This window comes from Ictidomys tridecemlineatus, chromosome 5 (assembly GCF_052094955.1).
Source record: "Ictidomys tridecemlineatus isolate mIctTri1 chromosome 5, mIctTri1.hap1, whole genome shotgun sequence".
Lineage (NCBI taxonomy): Eukaryota > Metazoa > Chordata > Mammalia > Rodentia > Sciuridae > Ictidomys > Ictidomys tridecemlineatus.
The window spans coordinates 158,626,390-158,648,328 of NC_135481.1; the positions used below are offsets into that span (position 1 = coordinate 158,626,390).

Here is a 21,939-nt window from a genome sequence, read left to right on the forward strand (position 1 = left end):
ATATTCAGGTCCACATCATAGATTTTGATGAAGAAAAGAACATTATAAATAAAAATGTCTTCCTATACCAAGCAGGTAAAATCTGGCATATTAGTTCCAGCCCTGCAAATAAAAGTGTGCTGGCAACCTGCTACAATAAAACATGATCCCTGCCCTACATACGCCTGTCCAGTCACCTGCCATCTGCCTCTGGACTGCTCTGAGGCTGAATACCCTTCACTGTCCACGCCCCACCTGATAGAGAACAAGTTACTTCCCCCAACTTCACCCTCTTTCAACAGGAAGCAGCTGCTTGCCCATCTTTTCATAGAAATGGAATGTAGAAATAGACAGTGGGTGAATGCAACAGTGGTCTGCTTTATGCTTTAAATACAGCCCTTGCTGCTCTGCCACTGCACCTTATTTTTTAAATAGACAGGTTTCTTTCTCTTCCTCTCTTCCTATCCTCCCTAATCTTTCCCCCTCCCTAATCTCAGGGGAAACCGATTACCTTTCTTCCCCAATTTAAGCAGATTTATCCGTCTTTAGCACACACCCACTTTAGGAATGAAGTAATCCAGACTTTGGGAATAATAGTCTCCAAATTAACAAATGAATTACAACTCCAACAGAGAATTTGTGGAATATAGCCTTTGAATCACCTCTTTAAAAGCCCATCCCCCACCCTGGTTCTTGCTCACAGGCAGAATCACAGCTTCTGGGCCAGCAGTCTCCTGTGTTTCTCCTTTGCTAGCAAAGCAATAAAACTTCATTTTCCTTTTTCTAAAAAAAAAACCTCCACAAGACTGGGATCCTAATTAGAATAAGATATATTCCATGTTAGTATAAATATATCAAATATATCTTTTCATATACTGTCATCATAACTAAAAAGAACAAAATTATTGCTAATATTTTCTTCTAATCTTAACTTTTTCTTCTGAATTTCTTTGTGGTAAAGGGGGTTAATTTTTTTATTAGAGCATTCTAATTATAGATAGAATTTCAGTTCCTTTTGATGAAATAATACATATAAGGAATTTGATGTCACCATGGCCTCTCCCTTTCCTCTTCTCCACCCTTCCCCTTTTCTCCCTCCTCTAATCCACTGATCATCTTTCAGGTCATTTATTTATTTTTGATTGGTACTTTCTACGTAAACATAAAGGAGATATTTCCTTTGAGATATAGATATATATATATACACACACACACACACACACACACACACACACACTCTCATACACACAGATACATATATATGTATATAACCTGACTCTGTTAGATTTATTCCATATTTCTTTCCCTTTCCCTTCCTTCCTCCCTCCCTGTCATTCTCCAACTTCTACTCCACTCTATGAAAATCTTCCCTATATCTTTCTGATATCTGATCTTCTCCCCCCACTGCCTTCTTTCCATTATTTTGCTTTAGCTTCCACATATGAAAGAAAATAGTTGACCCTTGATTTTTCTGACTCTGTCTTATTTCACATAACATGATTTTCTCCATTTCCATTTATCTACCAGCAAATCTCATTATTTCACTCTTCTTTATGGCTAAGACTCTATTGTGTGTGTGTGTGTGTGTGTATTTATGTGTGTGTGTGTGTGTGTGTGTGTGTGTGTGTATGTATGTATGTATGTATATATATATATATATATATATATATAAAACATTTTTCTTGATCCATTCATCTATTGATTTCATAATTTGGCTATCATGAATTGTGCTTTTATAAACATTGTAGTGGCAATATCACCATAATATACTAATTTTGGTTATTTTGGATGAATACTAAAGAGTGAAATAGCTGAGTCATATGGTAGTTCCAGTCCTAGTTTTTTGAGGAATCTCCATACTGCTTTCCAAAGTAGCTGTACTAATTTGCAGTCCCAACAACAATGTATAAGTTGTACCTTTTTCCAAGGAGATTAATTTTTATCTAGTTAAATTTACTCTACTCTTTATGTCTCCTGTGTTTGTTTAATATTTTATACTTTGCAAATTCTTGAAGATGCTAAAATGAGCAGTGTGTTAATTTTAAAAATCATTTTACTAATAAATCTTTCCATGATGGAGTCTTTCTTAATTAGCCAAAACAAATCATAAAAGATAGCATCAGAAAATTAAGCAAACGACTGACCCCCCAGGCTGAGTAAGGGAGTTTAGACGGGGAAGGAAGGGGTACAGTCCCATCCCCCGCATCGGACACTCCACCAAGGGAATCAGCAGTCAGCATCTTGAGCAGCTGATATATCCACCCATTCTCCGACAGATCTCAACAACAAAACAGGTGTGTGGCACTCAGCCCATCCCCCATACATCGGGAACTCGCATAAACTCTCTCCTAGGCTTGCCGGGGGAGGGAGAATCAGAGTGAGCCTGCATAAAGACTAGGGGGGAACTAGAGGCACCTGACCTGCAACCCCCCCACCCATCTGCAGCCAAAAGGAAACCTGTCTGGCTAGAGCTGGGGGTGGGGCAAGCAGGAAAATCCAAAGGACAGAGTGCCTGGGATCCCAATTGCCAACTGTGGGACCCCGGAGATCCAGGCCCACTGATTCCTGCGGCCTGCCCTGCGGCTACAGAAGGCGTGGCGCCCCAGGGAAGCCATTAATTAGCAAGCAGGGAGAGGCTCGGCTGCGACCAGGTGGAATCCCACCAGCCAAGCCCGCACTGACCCCCCGGGCTGAGTACGGGAGTTTAGACGGGGAAGGAAGCGGTACAGTCCCATCCCCCGCAGCGGACACTCCACCAAGGGAATCAGCAGTCAGCATCTTGAGCAGCTGATATATCCACCCATTCTCCGACAGATCTCAACAACAAAACAGGTGTGTGGCACTCAGCCCATCCCCCATACATCGGGAACTCGCATAAACTCTCTCCTAGGCTTGCCGGGGGAGGGAGAATCAGAGTGAGCCTGCATAAAGACTAGGGGGGAACTAGAGGCACCTGACCTGCAACCCCCCCACCCATCTGCAGCCAAAAGGAAACCTGTCTGGCTAGAGCTGGGGGTGGGGCAAGCAGGAAAATCCAAAGGACAGAGTGCCTGGGATCCCAATTGCCAACTGTGGGACCCCGGAGATCCAGGCCCACTGATTCCTGCGGCCTGCCCTGCGGCTACAGAAGGCGTGGCGCCCCAGGGAAGCCATTAATTAGCAAGCAGGGAGAGGCTCGGCTGCGACCAGGTGGAATCCCACCAGCCAAGCCCGCACTGACCCCCCGGGCTGAGTACGGGAGTTTAGACGGGGAAGGAAGCGGTACAGTCCCATCCCCCGCAGCGGACACTCCACCAAGGGAATCAGCAGTCAGCATCTTGAGCAGCTGATATATCCACCCATTCTCCGACAGATCTCAACAACAAAACAGGTGTGTGGCACTCAGCCCATCCCCCATACATCGGGAACTCGCATAAACTCTCTCCTAGGCTTGCTGGGGGAGGGAGAATCAGAGTGAGCCTGCATAAAGACTAGGGGGGAACTAGAGGCACCTGACCTGCAACCCCCCCTACCCATCTGCAGCCAAAAGGAAACCTGTCTGGCTAGAGCTGGGGGTGGGGCAAGCAGGAAAATCCAAAGAACAGAGTGCCTGGGATCCCAATTGCCAACTGTGGGACCCCGGAGATCCAGGCCCACTGATTCCTGCGGCCTGCCCTGCGGCTACAGAAGGCGTGGCGCCCCAGGGAAGCCATTAATTAGCAAGCAGGGAGAGGCTCGGCTGCGACCAGGTGGAATCCCACCAGCCAAGCCCGCACTGACCCCCCGGGCTGAGTACGGGAGTTTAGACAGGGAAGGAAGCGGTACAGTCCCATCCCCCGCAGCGGACACTCCACCAAGGGAATCAGCAGTCAGCATCTTGAGCAGCTGATATATCCACCCATTCTCCGACAGATCTCAACAACAAAACAGGTGTGTGGCACTCAGCCCATCCCCCATACATCGGGAACTCGCATAAATTCTCTCCTAGGCTTGCCGGGGGAGGGAGAATCAGAGTGAGCCTGCATAAAGACTAGGGGGTAACTAGAGGCACCTGACCTGCAACCCCCCCTACCCATCTGCAGCCAAAAGGAAACCTGTCTGGCTAGAGCTGGGGGTGGGGCAAGCAGGAAAATCCAAAGGACAGAGTGCCTGGGATCCCAATTGCCAACTGTGGGACCCCGGAGATTCAGGCCCACTGATTCCTGCGGCCTGCCCTGCGGCTACAGAAGGCGTGGCGCCCCAGGGAAGCCATTAATTAGCAAGCAGGGAGAGGCTCGGCTGCGACCAGGTGGAATCCCACCAGCCAAGCCCGCACTGACCCCCCAGGCTGAGTAAGGGAGTTTAGACGGGGAAGGAAGGGGTACAGTCCCATCCCCCGCATCGGACACTCCACCAAGGGAATCAGCAGTCAGCATCTTGAGCAGCTGATATATCCACCCATTCTCCGACAGATCTCAACAACAAAACAGGTGTGTGGCACTCAGCCCATCCCCCATACATCGGGAACTCGCATAAACTCTCTCCTAGGCTTGCCGGGGGAGGGAGAATCAGAGTGAGCCTGCATAAAGACTAGGGGGGAACTAGAGGCACCTGACCTGCAACCCCCCCACCCATCTGCAGCCAAAAGGAAACCTGTCTGGCTAGAGCTGGGGGTGGGGCAAGCAGGAAAATCCAAAGGACAGAGTGCCTGGGATCCCAATTGCCAACTGTGGGACCCCGGAGATCCAGGCCCACTGATTCCTGCGGCCTGCCCTGCGGCTACAGAAGGCGTGGCGCCCCAGGGAAGCCATTAATTAGCAAGCAGGGAGAGGCTCGGCTGCGACCAGGTGGAATCCCACCAGCCAAGCCCGCACTGACCCCCCGGGCTGAGTACGGGAGTTTAGACGGGGAAGGAAGCGGTACAGTCCCATCCCCCGCAGCGGACACTCCACCAAGGGAATCAGCAGTCAGCATCTTGAGCAGCTGATATATCCACCCATTCTCCGACAGATCTCAACAACAAAACAGGTGTGTGGCACTCAGCCCATCCCCCATACATCGGGAACTCGCATAAACTCTCTCCTAGGCTTGCCGGGGGAGGGAGAATCAGAGTGAGCCTGCATAAAGACTAGGGGGGAACTAGAGGCACCTGACCTGCAACCCCCCCACCCATCTGCAGCCAAAAGGAAACCTGTCTGGCTAGAGCTGGGGGTGGGGCAAGCAGGAAAATCCAAAGGACAGAGTGCCTGGGATCCCAATTGCCAACTGTGGGACCCCGGAGATCCAGGCCCACTGATTCATGCGGCCTGCCCTGCGGCTACAGAAGGCTAGCAGGAGAAACCAGGAAGCTAGAGGCAAGGCCCTCAAGACTGGGCAGCTGGAAATTGCAGGCCCGCCGGCGACAGTTCACCCACTGCCCGCATAGCTGGGTGGTAGGAGAACACCCGGCCACAGGTGACCGATCACCCGCCCGCGGCCTGTGATACTGGGCGGCTAGAGACCGCCTGCCTGCCGCGACTGGGAGCTGAAATCAAACAGAGACAGTGCAGTCACACCACCTCATCAGGACACCCAGGCAAGGAACTGGGGCCAGTCATAGCAAAGTAGTGTCGTCACTGGAGCTGGGACGTCGGATCTTCCTTCACAGTGGAATCCACGTCAGCAGGCATAGTTTAACAACACTAAGGAGAGGCATCAGAGTAAAACAGAACCAAAACAAATCTATAGAAGAGAACAGAAACACGACAATCAAATAGAGCTGGAAAGCAACGGGGACAACATGAGAAAACAAGGGAAAAAAGGAGTACAAACAATGCAAGACAACTTAATTCTACAAGAGGACATAGAAACATCAGAAGCAGGGATAGGGAAAGAACTCAAGGCATTCCTAACTCAAATGGAAAGGAATATTAGAGAAGACATGAGACAGCAACTCCAAGCAATAAAAATATATTTTGAAAATGAATTAAACAAACAAATTCAAATGGCAAAGAACGAGCTCTACCAGGAGATAGAGATCTTAAAAAAGAATCAAACTATAATCCTAGAATTGCAGGAAACTATAAACCAAATTAAAAACTCAAACGAGAATATTACAAATAGACTTGATCAAGTAGAAGTCAGAACATCAGATAATGAAGACAAGGTTTATCAACTTGAAAAGAGTATAGTCAACACAGAAAAGATGCTTAAATCCCATGAGCAATCTATTCAAGAGATATGGGATGTCATTAAAAAACCAAATTTGAGAGTCATCGGGATAGAAGAAGGCACAGAGATTCAAACCAAAGGAATGGACAGCATATTAAATGAAATAATTGTAGAAAACTTCCCAGAGATGAAAGATGGAATGGATTGCCAAATCCTGGAAGCCTACAGGACCCCAAACATTCAAAACTATAATAGACCAACTCCAAGACACATAATTATGAAGATAGCCAACATACAGGACAAGGAGAGAATATTAAAAGCTACCAGAGAAAAGAGACAGATTACATTCAGGGGTAAACCAATTAGGTTAACGACTGATTTCTCAGCACAGACTTTGAAAGCGAGAAGATCCTGGAACAATGTATTTCAAACGCTGAAAAATAATGGATTTCAACCAAGAATACTGTATCCAGCAAAATTGAGCTTCAGATTTGACAACGAAATTAAAATCTTTCACGATAAACAAAAGCTAAAAGAATTTGCAGCAAGAAAACCAGCACTGCAAAGCATTCTGAGCAATACACTACAAGAAGAGGAATTGAAAAATAGTGCCCAAAACTAACAACAAGAGGTATCCCAGTAAAGGAGGAGGAAAATAACCAAAAAAAGTAAAACTAGCCAAACTAAAATAAATAAATAAAGAAGCATGACTGGAAGTACAAATCATATCTCAATTGTGACTTTAAATGTTAATGGCCTAAACTCACCAATCAAGAGACATAGGCTAGCAACCTGGATCAAAAAAACAAATCCAACAATATGCTGCCTTCAGGAGACTCATATGATAGGAAAAGACATACACAGGCTGAAGGTAAAAGGTTGGGAAAAATCATACCACTCACATGGCCCTCGGAAGCAAGCAGGAGTGGCCATACTCATATCAAATAAAATCAACTTCAAACCTAAGTTAATTAAGAAGGATAAAGAAGGACACTATATACTGTTAAAAGGGACCATCCACCAACAAGACATAACAATTATCAATTTGTATGCACCAAACAATGGAGCTGCAATCTACATAAAACAAACGCTCCTCAAGTTCAAGAGTCAAATAGACCATAACACAATAATTACGGGTGACTTCAACACACCGCTCTCGCCATTAGACAGATCCTCTAGACAAAAACTGAATAAAGAAACTATAGAACTCAACAGCACAATCAATAACCTAGACCTAACTGACATATATAGAATATACCAATCATCATCAAGTGGATACACGTTCTTCTCAGCAGCACATGGATCCTACTCAAAAATAGACCATATATTATGCCATAAGGCAAATCTTAGTAAATATAAAAGTGTGGAGATAATACCATGCACCATATCTGACCATAATGGAATGAAATTGGAAATCAATGATAAAAAAAGGAAGGAGAAATCCTACACCACATGGAAAATGAACAATATGTTATTGAATGATCAATGGGTTACAGAAGACATAAAGGAAGAGATAAAAAAATTCTTAGAGTCAAATGATAATACAGACACAACATACCGGAATCTATGGGACACAATGAAAGCAGTTTTAAGAGGGAAATTCATATCCTGGAGTTCTTTCATCAAAAAAAGAAAAAACCAACAAATAAATGAACTCACACTACACCTCAAAAACCTAGAAAAGGAAGAACAAAACAACAGCAATTGTAGTAGAAGACAAGAAATAATTAAAATTAGAGCAGAAATAAACGAAATTGAAACAAAAAAAACCATTGAAAAAATTGATAAAACTAAAAGTTGGTTCTTTGAAAAAATAAATAAGATAGACAAGCCCTTAGCTATGCTAACAAAAAGAAGAAGAGAGAGAACTCAAATTACTAATATACGGGATGAAAAAGGCAATATCACAACAGACACTACAGAAATACAGAAGATAATTAGAAAGTATTTTGAAACCCTATATTCTAATAAAATAGAAGATAGCGAGGATATCGATAAATTTCTTAAGGCATATGATTTGCCCAGATTGAGACAGGAAGACACACACAGTTTAAACAGACCAATAACAAAGGAAGAAATAGAAGAAGCCATCAAAAGACTACCAACCAAGAAAAGCCCTGGACCTGATGGGTATACAGCGGAGTTCTACAAAACCTTCAAAGAAGAACTAATACCAATACTTTTCAAACTATTTCAAGAAATAGAAAAAGAAGGAGCTCTTCCAAATTCATTCTATGAGGCCAACATCACCCTGATCCCAAAACCAGACAAAGACACTTCAAAGAAAGAAAACTACAGACCAATATCTCTAATGAACTTGGATGCAAAAATTCTCAATAAAATTCTGGCGAATCGAATACAAAAACATATCAGAAAACTTGTGCACCATGATCAAGTAGGATTCATCCCTGGGATGCAAGGCTGGTTCAATATACGGAAATCAATACATGCTATTCACCACATCAATAGGCTTAAAGACAAGAACCATATGATCATCTCGATAGATGCAGAAAAAGCATTTGACAAAATACAACATCCCTTTATGTTCAAAACATTAGAAAAACTAGGGATATCAGGAACTTACCTCAACATTGTAAAAGCTATATATGCTAAACCTCAGGCTAGCATCATCCTAAACGGAGAAAAACTGAAGGCATTCCCTCTAAAATCTGGAACAAGACAGGGATGTCCTCTATCACCACTTCTATTCAATTTAGTTCTCGAAGTACTAGCCAGAGCAATTAGACAGACAAAAGAAATTAAAGGCATAAAAATAGGAAAAGAAGAAATTAAATTATCGCTATTTGCAGATGACATGATAATCTACTTAACAGACCCAAAAGGATCTACAAAGAAGCTACTAGAGTTAATAAATGAATTCAGCAAAGTGGCAGGATATAAAATCAACACGCACAAATCAAAGGCATTCCTGTATATCAGCAACAAAACCTCTGAAATGGAAATAAGGAAAACCACTCCATTCACAATATCCTCAAAGAAAATAAGATACTTGGGAATCAACCTAACAAAAGAGGTGAAAGATTTATACAATGAAAACTACAGAACCTTAAAGAGAGAGATAGAAGAAGATCTCAGAAGATGGAAAAATGTACCCTGTTCATGGATAGGCAGAACTAACATCATCAAAATGGCGATATTACCCAAAGTTCTCTACAGGTTTAATGCGATGCCAATCAGAATCCCAAAGACATTTCTTGTAGAAATAGATAAAGCAATCATGAAATTCATATGGAAAAACAAAAGACCCAGAATAGCAAAAGCAATTCTAAGCAGGAAGTGTGAATCTGGAGGTATAGCGATACCAGAGCTCAAACTGTACTACAAAGCAATAGTAACAAAAACAGCATGGTACTGGTACCAAAACAGGCAGGTGGACCAATGGTACAGAATAGAGGACACAGAGACTAATCCACAAAGTTACAACTATCTTATATTTGATAAAGGGGCTAAAAACATGCAATGGAGGAAGGATAGCATCTTCAACAAATGGTGCTGGGAAAATTGGAAATCCATATGCAACAAAATGAAATTGAATCCCTTTCTCTCGCCAGCCACAAAAGTTAACTCAAAATGGATCAAGGAGCTAGATATAAAAACAGAGACACTGCGTCTGATAGAAGGAAAAGTTGGCTACGATCTACATATTGTGGGGTCGGGCTCCAAATTCCTTAATAGAACGCCCGTAGCCCAAGAGTTAATGACAAGAATAAATAAATGGGACCTACTTAAACTAAAAAGTTTTTTCTCAGCAAGAGAAACAGTAAAAGAGGTAAATAGAGAGCCTACATCCTGGGAACAAATTTTTACCCCTCACACCTCAGATAGAGCCCTAATATCCAGAATGTACAAAGAACTCAAAAAATTAAACAATAAGATAACAAATAATCCAATCAACAAATGGGCCAAGGACCTGAACAGACACTTCTCAGAGGAGGACATACAATCAATCCACAAGCACATGAGAAAATGCTCACCATCTCTAGCAATCAGAGAAATGCAAATCAAAACCACCCTAAGATACCATTTCACTCCTGTAAGATTGGCAGCCATTATGAAGTCAAACAACAATAAGTGTTGGCGAGGATGTGGGGAAAAGGGCACACTTGTTCACTGCTGGTGGGACTGCAAAATGGTGAGGCCAATCTGGAAAGCAGTATGGAGATTCCTGGGAAAGCTGGGAATGGATCCACCATTTGACCCAGCTATTGCCCTTCTTGGACTATTCCCTGAGGACCTTAAAAGAGCACACTATACGGATACGGCCACATCAATGATTATAGCAGCACAATTCACAATAGCTAGACTGTGGAACCAACCTAGATGCCCTTCAATAGATGAGTGGATAAAAAAATTGTGGCAGCTATACACAATGGAGTATTATGCAGCACTAAGAAACGACAAAATCATAGAATTTGCAGGGAAATGGATGGCATTAGAGCAGATTATGCTAAGTGAAGCTAGCCAAGCCCTAAAAAACAAATGTCAAATGTCTTCTTTGATATAAAGAGAGCCACTAAGAATAGAACAGGAAGGAAGAGCATGAGGAAAAGACTAACAGTAAACTAAGACGAATGGGGGGAGAGAAAGCAAGAGAGAAGGGAAAACATATGGAAATGGTAGGAGACCTTCAGTGATACACAAAATTATAAGAGGTTATGAGGGGCAAGGGGGTGGGGGGAAAAAAAAAAGGGGAAAGAATTGAACAACAGCAGAGGAGGTAGAGAGGGAAGATGGGAGGGGAGGGGAGGGGAGGGGGGATAGTAGGGGATAGGAAAGGTAGCAGAATACAACAGTCACTAATAAGCCATTATGTAAAAATGTGAGTATGTAACAGAAGTGAGTCTGTATTATGTATTTGGGGAGTACAAAACCCAATTGAGTCAAATGTATGAAAGATGATATGTCTTGAGCTCTGTAATGTTTTGAACAATCAATAAAAAAAAAAAAAAAAAAAAAAAAAAAAAAAAAGAAAATTAAGCAAACCTGGGCATGACCTTAAGAGGATGATATTTAAGTGAACCCAATTTCAAGCTTAAGTTGCTATGACAAGAAAAGAGATGTTAAACCTCATGGCTACAATGAGGAAAGCACATGTATATGCAGCTACTCACGAAGGAAAAAGGAATCAGTATCTGAAGCCAGGACAAAATTAGCGCCCTCTCATCTTTCCCCAGGCATTCACTGAGGGAACCATCAGGGTCAAAGGTGCAGTCTGACACAGCACTGCATTGGTCAAGTTCTTTACTACCTGACTGGGAACCTGACCCATCAAAGTATATATTCTAGAAAGAAGTGAAGTCTGTTGCACTTTGCTAAAACCTTGCAGGACATACAAAAAGACTATTTTAAAATTATAACTTCTCACATTTATCTGTACTTAGGAATTTTCTTTGTTTAAAGAAAAAGTACTTGTTAGAACATCCCAGATATCTTAAGCAGAACTACAAATAATCAAATTACATTTCCACTGCCTAAAAGGTTCCAGGTGCCACTTCAGGGGCTTCACCTATTTTCCACACAGAGATGAATGACCTGTGTAAAGTTTTCAGATGCCACACCCAAGCCTGTGCCAGAGTGAAGCTTCTCAAAGTATGCTGCTCGTACTGTACCAAAACTTTCTTCTTTGATTCTAACATGGAAGGTGTTAATAAAGATTGTGAAACCAAAACATAAACATTTAAAAATACATCATATTTAATCAGTGGAATAAGAACTTCATAGATCCTCTTCTTTCACTTATTAACCAAGTTACTTGTGTGTTTGTCTGGGGCTATGTCCAAACTATAAGGTATTAGTGGCCACTGAGAAATAAAACTAAATGGCACAATTCCTTCATCTCAGAAAAGAAAGAAAGAAAGTACAATTTCACTGACATTTTCATCTATCAGTATCTATGGCAAAAGATGAAAATCATAACAAGTTTTTATTGTTAGAAATTAAGTATAAATGGAAAGTGGTATGACTAGTTTTTCCATTTAGACCTAGACTTTATATTGATGAAAACATACATCTTTTTTATGCTCTTGGCCTGGAATATTCTAACCCCAGATATCCACATGGAAAGGTGCTTAATAATCACTTGCACAAACAGGCATAATACTTAACAAGGAATCCAATTTTAAACCACTGGGCCCCCAAATATTTATTATAAATCAAACCTTTCCCAATTATAATATAGATTTTCAGAAATTTTTGCCTAATGCAACTATGACCCTACTTAGGTATTGAGAGCACCACTGGGAATATTATGACCTTAAAGGATATTAAATTCATATTCTAACCTATTCTCCCAGGCCTAGCAGTCAGAACTCCCCCAATTTTCAACTATAGACATTATAAACATCCATGGGGTGGGGCCCTGAGTGAGTTCTTGCCTCCTAACAACAAAAGAACCAGAGGAAAATTTCTTAGATAAGAAACACTGACCTGTAAAAGGAAACCAGAGGTAAAAACCTAAGACTGATTAAGTGATGATGGTGGGCAGGGAAAAGGTCAAAATCTACATGGAAAGACTTTGCAGAAAACTACAAGTGGAGTTTTCAATGATATTTAAACTTCCTTACAGAACTGTTAAGGCCTCTCCTACAATACAGGGTTTAGATGATACAACTCTTCATTACAACAGATTTCACAGTAACTGGTTATGTTTATCCAGCACACAAAAAAAATAAGTTCAATCCTGAAATATTCAGCTTGAAAAATATTCTCAGTTGCTTCCAGGTTTAAATATTGAACAAATCTCCATGCATTTTAAAACTCCTCTTATTATCATAATTAACATTCCCAGAACACACTGCACAATTCATGCATCCCCTCCCACATTACTTCCTTCTCATCAATCTGTGAGGTCCACAGGAAAAGCATCATAATCCTCACTTCAGAAAGGAAGCCTCAGGAAATACAGAGCTCCCCCATGCCCACCCTGCAGGAAACAGAGGTGAGCACTGGAATGCAAGCCTTCTGACTTGAAATCTTTAGTCTGCCCACTAAATCTCAATGCAGAAGAGACCCAGATTTTTATGGTTCTTTGTTTTGTTCTGGTTTGGTTTTCATTAAAATACAAAACACCATAATGACCATAAGAAATACACCTCCACTGCTAGATAATTTGAATTAATGCTCTCTTTTTGATAAATGACAGAGCCTTGTCACTTCTCTCCCTCCCACTGTGGTAATCAGCCTCCAAGATAGTCTCCAAGGATAGTCATCTCCTGGCATTCAGGCCTGTGTAGTCCCCTGCAATACAAATGGAGTTGAATTTTGTAACCAATAGGATATTGTGAGAATGAGTATGTGATTTGCCAGGGTAGGAACTAAAGAACATTGTGACCTCCACTTTGTTTTCTCTTGAGCTGCTCACTCTTGAGGAAGCCATTTGCTATGTCATGAACCATGTCAAGCCCTATAAGGAGGGCCATGTGGAGAAAAACTGAGGCCTCCTGCCATTAGACAGCCCCAAGTCACATGAATGAGCCATCCTAGAGGTGAAGCCTCAGTCAAACCATTGGATTGACTTCTTTATCTGTGACCACACAATATACCCTGAGTTAGGCTTCTCCTAAATGCCTACCCATAGAAACTATGAGATATTACATGTGATTGTTTTAAGCCAAAAGTGTAGGGTAATTTGTTATACAGTGACAGATGACTAATATACCTGTATTTCCTTTCAAAACTCCAGGTACTTATAGACAATAAGCCCTTGTTGACTTGAATCAAGACAGTATAGTAAGAATGACTTTAATCTGGACCCCTCACTTCTACCTCTTTTGTGACCAAGACCACATCTGGATAACCCAATTAAAGTTGGAGGTACTTGCTGTCTGTGACCATAAAAGATTATGGAAAAGTGATGGTCAAAGTAGTTATAAGTCTTACTCATCTTAAAAGTCTCCAGGACTACTGGAGGTTCTTGTCGACTTTTTAATACATAAGTAAAGCTATTTCTCCCTCTTGTTATGTTTAACATATTGCCAATGAAGTAATAATTTCACAAACTACAAAAGGCCCAGTGCTAAGTTACATATTGGTAGGCATAACAGGGCTCAGATTGCCACCCTTAAGGGATTTTCAGTGCATCCTGCTCATTTGTAAAGTAAAAGTACCCATGACCAAAGAAAGACCACCCAAGGGTGTCAGGGATGTATGAACAGGCTGATAACAGCTAATTCAAATAACAGATAATTCAAATTTTGTCCAAGGCAATTCTCTTATAAAAGAGAATTTTATAAATTTATAAATTGTTTTATAAATTTATAAAACAAAAGCCAAGAGAATTGCCTTGGACAAAATTTGAATAAGAACTGTAGACTAGCACTGTTTTGATACTAATGTCCTGGTTTAAATCATTATACTATAGTTGTAAAATAAGCAAACATAATGACAAGTTGGATAATGGTACACAGGAACTACTATACTAGTTCTGTAACTTTTTTATGACTAAAATTATTTCAAAGTAAAAAGGCTTAAAAATAAAATTCATTTAAAGCCACAATAAAAAATAATATTGCCATTAAAACTTAAATGACACTAAATCCATTTCCTGAAGGACACCAATACCAGTTTCCAGAATGTACTTGGAAAGGTTGTTCTAACATAGCAAAACTACTGAGACATGCAGCATCTAAGTTTGATTTCAGACCTTTCATTCTCTGGTGAATTAAAGACTTTTTGTGTTTGGCAGAGTGGTGTGTATGATGTGGGGGCTGTAGGCCCCTGAGCCTTGACAACTACAGAAAAGCACAAACATGGTGCTCACCCAACATCCAAGTGCCGGCAGTGTTAACAGTCTCCCCCTGGAGTGAATGACACAGATGGGAGCATGAACAGAGGTGATATGGAAGAGCTGGTGAGTGCTTCCATCCTTCTGGTCCCAATAGGGAGGCTGGAGACACAGGCTGGAGATACGAGCTGTAAGGAGCTGGTTTTCTGGGTCAGCAGATAAAGGAGACTCCTACCAAGCCAGGTGGTATTTTAGTGAAATTAACTTTCACTGTATTACACCATAGAGATTTCAGAATTTGACTGCTGTAGCAGCTAGCATTTCTTAAAATCTCAGCTAAGTTATCAGGTCACAATAAAAATCTTCATGGGAGAGAATAATAGAAATATCCATACCTCCATCACTTTTAGATATTCCCTCCATTAAACTACAGAAGAATAAAAGTAATCAAATATTTATATGCAAGAATGTTTACTGTCACTTATTTGTACTATGAAAAAAGGGAAAACAAACTGAACACCCATCAAATAGATAAAGGTCATAACCACTCAATGACACACTCACTTAGAGCCCTACCTATTTCCACTGTGGTTCTGCTCACCTCTCTCTAGCTAGACCTTAATTATCAGTGCATAGGGGCCTGCCACACACACACAGAGATACTCTATAAAATATGCATTTTCTGTGATGGCAAATAATCACTGACACAGGATGATGATACACAGAAGTCTGCTATATTATCCCCTCTACTTACATTGGGTTCCAAGTTTTCTATAATACACTTATAAAAATGAATATTTCAGAAAAATTACAATAATTAAAACAGAATAATCCTTGTGATAAACAAAAATTAGTATACTCGGGGCTGGGGATGTGGCTCAAGCGGTAGCGCGCTCGCCTAGCATGCGTGCGGTCCGGGTTCGATCCTCAGCAGCACCACATAACAACAAAGATGTTGTGTCCGCCGAGAACTAAGAAAAAATAAATAAATGTTAAAATTCTCTCGCTGTCCCTCTCTCTCTCACTCTCTCTTTAAAAAAAAAAAAATTAGTATACTCAGTAAAAGCAGCAAGGAAATTAATGCAGGCAGATAAAGCAGTGGTTCAGTACATCAGTGATTAGAGTGGGTTGCTAATAGATAAACTTAATAATCACTCACATAAATTCTTTGGCAATCGAAGATATTTATACCTTGATTAATTTAAGAAAGTTCATGACTTTGTTTTAAAAACAAACATTCTGAATCAGCAGCACTCCCATTAGACCCTCATTTCCTAAACTGTGTTACAGACCTAAAACTCTGGGTTCTTGTTTTGTCATTACTGAAATTAAATTTAAATGAAATATCATAACATAACTAAATATCCCAATAGCCAAAAGCACTCTTTGAAATATCTTGATATTTGAAATTAAATATTAAAATAAAATATAGAAGCATGATCCATAAACATTCATTTTCCAAATCATGATTACTTTTTATAATAATACAGCAGTATCAAAAGAACATTGTTAATATTGATTAATGCTCAATAAAGAAGGTTCTTTTAACACTGTAAGAAACTTCTATTTGCATATTGAAGACTCTCTTGTTAATTTAACTTTTTTACACAACAATTTTTTTTCCAATCTGTCAAATGCAGTGTTCCCAACCACAAGGCATTCTGTAGATGGGCCAGTATGACTCCCAGACCTCTGGCCTGGAGAAATGCAGAAGAGTGGGTGAGCTCTGAAGAATGGCTCTGCAAGAGGGACTCTGATTTCCATCTAGCCTTTGGGGAAAAAGATAACATAGAGATCTGTAAACCTCAGCAACTGTCCGGTGAACTCAACTGTATATCCAAGACAAACAACAGAGACATGAACATTTTCTAGAGCAGCTGACTCTTGCAAGACCCTATGCCACTCACTGGCCTGAGCAATGTTGGGGCTCTGTTTAAAGAGACCAGATTAGAAAAGTTCAGGCACAAGGAATCAGACAGACATGATACAACCTGAAAGATTGTCTTCTGTGGAAACCCAGCTCTCTTACCTAATAGCCATCCCATTTGACCTTGAACAAATCATTTAAATAATGAAGATTTTTCCCCTCTCATGGCAGTTGTGCAGGTTAAGTATAAGAATATGAAACTTAGAATTTGGTCCACTATTTTACATAACCCTCCATCATATACAATAACTTCATTTCTTCAAAAGTAAGGTTTACTTTCAGAGTTGTACATTTCCTAGAAACAGCTTCCTAACATTTCATTTAAGAAAAGAAAAATTGGGGAGAAGATTACCAGGGCTACTATCCAAAAAGAGAAGGCAGATTAGAAATTTATGAGTTATCATCAGACTAATTTTTTAAAAGCATGCTGTCATTTCATCTTACATACCTCTTACATTAATTATAAGCCACTAATAGTAAAATTATTTGGATTTCATAAGCTGCTTTAATTCTTTGGAACATTCTTATTTCACACTCAAAAACAAAATTCAACTAGTACTTTCATATATTAGTATACCTTAAATTAATATATAAATTTATGAATCTGCTAATTGTTCTTTAAGTAAGTAGGTCAGTATTTAACCACAATCTACTTGTTAAGAACCCTAATCATAGCTGTATTACACACTTCTTATTTCAGGAAGTCTTAGACACACTAGCAAAAATTCTATTTCTTAAGCAAATCAGCCAACACCTGCTTCCAAACAGTTCTCTCCTCTAACCCCCAATACTATTTAGTCCCTAGACAGATGAGAGCCTTCACTATTCTTTTCTAGCAAAAATCTACCAATTACCTTATTATTTTTAAACCCACCCAGCATCTGCAAACACTTTTTCATCTCCATTTCTTCTGCTTTGTACTGATGCAAGTTCATATGTGGCTCCTCACATAAGAGGCAGGTCCACAAACTCAAGTTGAGAGCACTTGTTATCAGAAATGAGGTCTAAGGGCTCTAGTGGGAAGGCAAGGCCCATTTATGTGGTGCTATAGTTTGCATCTTGAATGTCCCCCAAAGGCCCACGTGTTGAAGGCTTGGTTCCCAGCTCATGACACTACTTGGAAATTGTGGAATCTTTAGGAGGTAGAGCCAAGTGGAAGGAAATGAGGTCACTGGGAGTTTGACCTTGATGAAGATAGTGGGACCCTGATGCTTCCTTTTCCTTTCTCTCTTTGTTTCCTGACTGCCGTGAGATATGCCACTTCCTCCACTTTATGTTCCTATCACCATATGTTGTCTTGCCACAGACCCAATAATAATGGGCCAACTGACCATGGACTGCTACCTTTAAAACAAATAAATCTTCCTTCCTTAAGAGTTAATTGTCTCAGGTATTTTTTTCACAGTAATGGAAAGCTAACTAACAAATTGGGCATTCCTGACTGCATGTACCTAAGTCTATATGTAAAATGAGATAAATTAAGAGCAGGAAATGGTGGGGCACACCTTTAGTCCCAGCTACTTGAGAGGCTGAGGCGAGAGGATTTCTTGAGCCTAGGAGTTCAAGACCAGCCTGGGCAACAAAGTTAATCTCTGTCTCAAATCAAAATAAGTTAAAATAACCCAGAGAGAGACAGACTTCACAAAACTGAAACCAGAAGCATTACCCCATGTGTCCCTCAAAAGGTGTACCTGGCTTAGTCTAAAACCTGGACAAGTCTCTCCAGACTCAGCCTGCTAGTTCCTGAACAGAAGCCCAGGAGGAACCATAAAGTAAAAAGGTTGCCCAAGATTTTGATTGACTTCTAATCTTCCTAGGACCTACTCTACCAGCCTAAAAATATGAAACTGAAATTGGGCTATTATGTCACTATTTTAGAAAATACTTTATTCTTCATTAGTGTCACTATTTTAGAAAATACTTTATTCTTCATTAGTGTCTAGCTAATTTTTATTGGGAATCTCCAAAATGCTTAGAAGAACACTTAATTTTAAGAATGAAGCATATAAGTATATGCAAAGACTGAAATTCAGACACTTTTCAGGGCCCACATGCTGTACCCTAAGCCCTAGCCATCTCAGACAGAAAGATCCATGTTAAGCTCCAGCTCAGCTGACAATCAGCAGTCTTCAAGCATGTACTAAAAGTCTTTTCGCCTCAAGGCCTTCTCAGAAGCCATGGAACCTGCTTGGATAGACAACAGGGCGGGGGGCAGGAATCGGTGGCTAGAGGATCATTTCTAGATAAACAACCCTAGAAGGCATTCTGCATCCTAATACAACTAAAATAATCTGGTAAACCCTATACCCCAAGCCTTTTAGCAGCATTTTTTGGTCCAGACCTTGTGTTATACCTCCAAAAGGATGCTAGATCCAAAAAAAAAAAAAAAAAAAACTATGATTCTCAGCCTTAGAAACACAAATGGAATCACCTGGAGAACTCTGGAAATCCTGATACTCAAACCACTCTCTAGTATAGTAATCAACCTATCTTGCAGGAAGGGGTTCCAGCTGCCCAAGGTTCAGCCCTATTTTGCTGGAACCTGGGAATTCTAATACCAGACAGGAGTGTAGTCAGCAGAGCGCTATAAAAAGGGCCATAAGTTGTAGTGAGGCAACTTCAAGAGGGTCAGTCTGAGGTTTAAGGTAAACCCTCTTTTTACCAGAATGTATTAGAGGCAGAGGATCCACAAAAGTGAGAGGCTGCTAGAAACATTATGTACCAACAGATGGCTTCTGTTTTTACATAAATGAAATCACACTATTTGTTCTTTGGAGATATGCTTATTTCATACAATGATATAGCTACTGCATTCAATTTAAAAAATAATAAGCTAGCTGTTCTAACACTTATTTGAAAATCTACCTCTTGCCCACTGATCTGAAATGCTATCTTTATAATATCCCCAACTTTCCATAAATAATCAGTTCTCTTTAGGTCTTTCATCTAGCCTACTAATAGTTTCTCTCCTCTTCTGCCAGCACCATCTGTTTTCATTACTACAGTGTTGTAATACATTCTGATATTTAGGAAGGCCAGTACCCTTCGTGAGATCTTTTAAATTACATTTATCTCTTCAATTCCACTGGAATTTATTCTACGGTACGGTATAAAGTAAGAATCTAAAATGATTAATTTTCCATAATTGCCAACCAGTTGCCCAATTACCACTTATTGAGAAATCTTCCATCTGCCATCAATGTCTAATGCCTACTGTTTCACATATTACAATCTTCCACAGTAGGGAGAACATATTCAATTCTGAATTGCCTCTTACCTTCCCTTAAGTGGTCTAAGATCCCTGCCCTTAGGGAACTTACAGTTTAGCAGGAGAAACAGGAAACAAATTTTAAAAGTAAATAACCAATAGCTGCAGTTAGAAGATTTTAGAAGGTGATAAGAGAAGTATGAAGTGAAGCAATGCAGGGCTCTAGGGAGTGCAGCGCAGAGGAGCTGCAGTATGAAGTGATATGATGGGAGGAGGATGGAGGAACAGGCTACAATGCGACAAGGGTAGCAGGACTTGACAGCATGGCATGGAAATTAAGCACACACTCAACAAAGTCTGCACTTAGTTTAATGCTCTGCTAGTGCTATCTTGAAATAATTTTACCTATGAATCTGGCAGGTGAAGTTCAAAGTGACCAGGTGCATGCACATGACCAGAGGAGATATGTATGATGTGGGTGCCCACAATCTTTCCCTGCTCTGCCAGCAACACATAGCATTCAGGATGCTCCAGACACACAGAATCCCAGTGAACTCATGATGCAAGGGAACTCTGCAACACTCAAAGCAAGTGCAAAGTATAAGACTTCTATGACTGAAGAAGAAGTGGGGATGACAGCCCCAAGAGTTCACTTTCCATATGAACTAGAACTTGCCTTGAAAACAGAAAGAAGGTAATTGTGTTCCAAAAACATGAACAACCAAGGGACCCCATCACAGATTTCTTGCTCATGGTACCTCCTGCATTAGCCACTACTCAACATAAACATGATGACATAGAAAGGGAAAAACAAAGTGGCCTATTGTTTCTTTCCTTGAAAGTCCTTCCTTACTCATTGGTAAACATGGGAGGGGGTAATGATAGAAAGTGTGTGTATCAAGAAGTGAAACAAAACTAGGTAAGCTAATCTTTACCATTGTCATAAGAATAAAATTCATATGCATGCATGAGATACAAAATGTGAATTATGCAATTTTGATGATTTCACGTATCAGTTAAATCTGTGCTTAAAACTGGCACTGCACAATATGAATGGTAAAGTCCATGCTAATGATATAACTTTCTTATTCTACCTTGGTTAATATGACATTGAATAGAAAAAGCACCATGACGATGGAGAGTGAGACCATTAATGAAAGGAAAAAGTTTTGCAGTCTAGTGTCTATAAAGGTACTTTTTTCCCTTTTGAACAAGAATAGCAATTTCATTTTGCACAGAGCCCTCCAGATGCCCCATCCATCCCTGTAGAGGTCTAGGAAAAAGGACCCCACCAAGCACTGCTCAGTGGTCCCAAACTTCACTGCAGACTGGAACCTCTTACCCCACTGAAAGACTTGGGTGTCACTGATCTGAAGTGCAGCCTAGGCAACAGGAATTTTTTTCAGCAACTTGGGTAATTCTAATGCATATCCAATATTGAAAACCAGTGGCTTTGATGAAGGTTTCCAAGCACTGAGCACACTATCCACTGACAGGCACAGATCCTACACTTAGCCCTTCTAACAAGGCCTGCTGTGTCATCAGATGAGAAAATGCACCAGCTTATCATAACAGTGACCTGTTTCTTTATCCATAAAATTTACCAAGGAGTAATAAATAAGGTCAAATCCAGCATTTTCATTTTGTATCAAGGGCCACTGTGCACTTATGTTGGTCAGCTGTCCAACTCTGTGACAAAATACCTGAGATAAACAACTCAAAAAGAGGTTTCAGTCTATGGTTAGTTGGCCCTGTTGCTTTAGGGCTTGTGGCAAATAGATCATGGCAGAAGAGCATAATGGGAAAAAACCTGTTCATCTCATGGTGGCCAAGAAACAAAAGAGAAAAACATGAGGAGGAGAAGGTCCCAGTATTTCACACCCACAATGACCTAATTTCCTTTCATTAGGCCCCACCTTCTAAAGATTCCACAACCTCCCAATAGCACCGTAGTTTAGGGAAGTTTTTAATATA

General features: G+C 40.6%; 1 protein-coding gene across 2 annotated transcripts in view; it reads right to left on the bottom strand.

Annotated features, from left to right (window-relative positions):
• Dtd1 (D-aminoacyl-tRNA deacylase 1) overlaps positions 1-21,939 on the bottom strand; it is a 202,538-nt gene that overhangs the window by 118,270 nt on the left and 62,329 nt on the right. Inside the window, exon 5 of one of the 2 annotated variants that reach the window (XM_078051347.1) lies at positions 15,543-15,801. The exons of the other annotated variant lie outside the window; for it this stretch is intronic. Within the exon in view, the coding sequence (XP_077907473.1) occupies positions 15,709-15,801 (93 nt within the window). The 3' untranslated portion in view covers positions 15,543-15,708. Of the gene's footprint in view, positions 1-15,542; positions 15,802-21,939 lie in introns of those variants that run through there. 2 annotated transcript variants of the gene reach the window in all.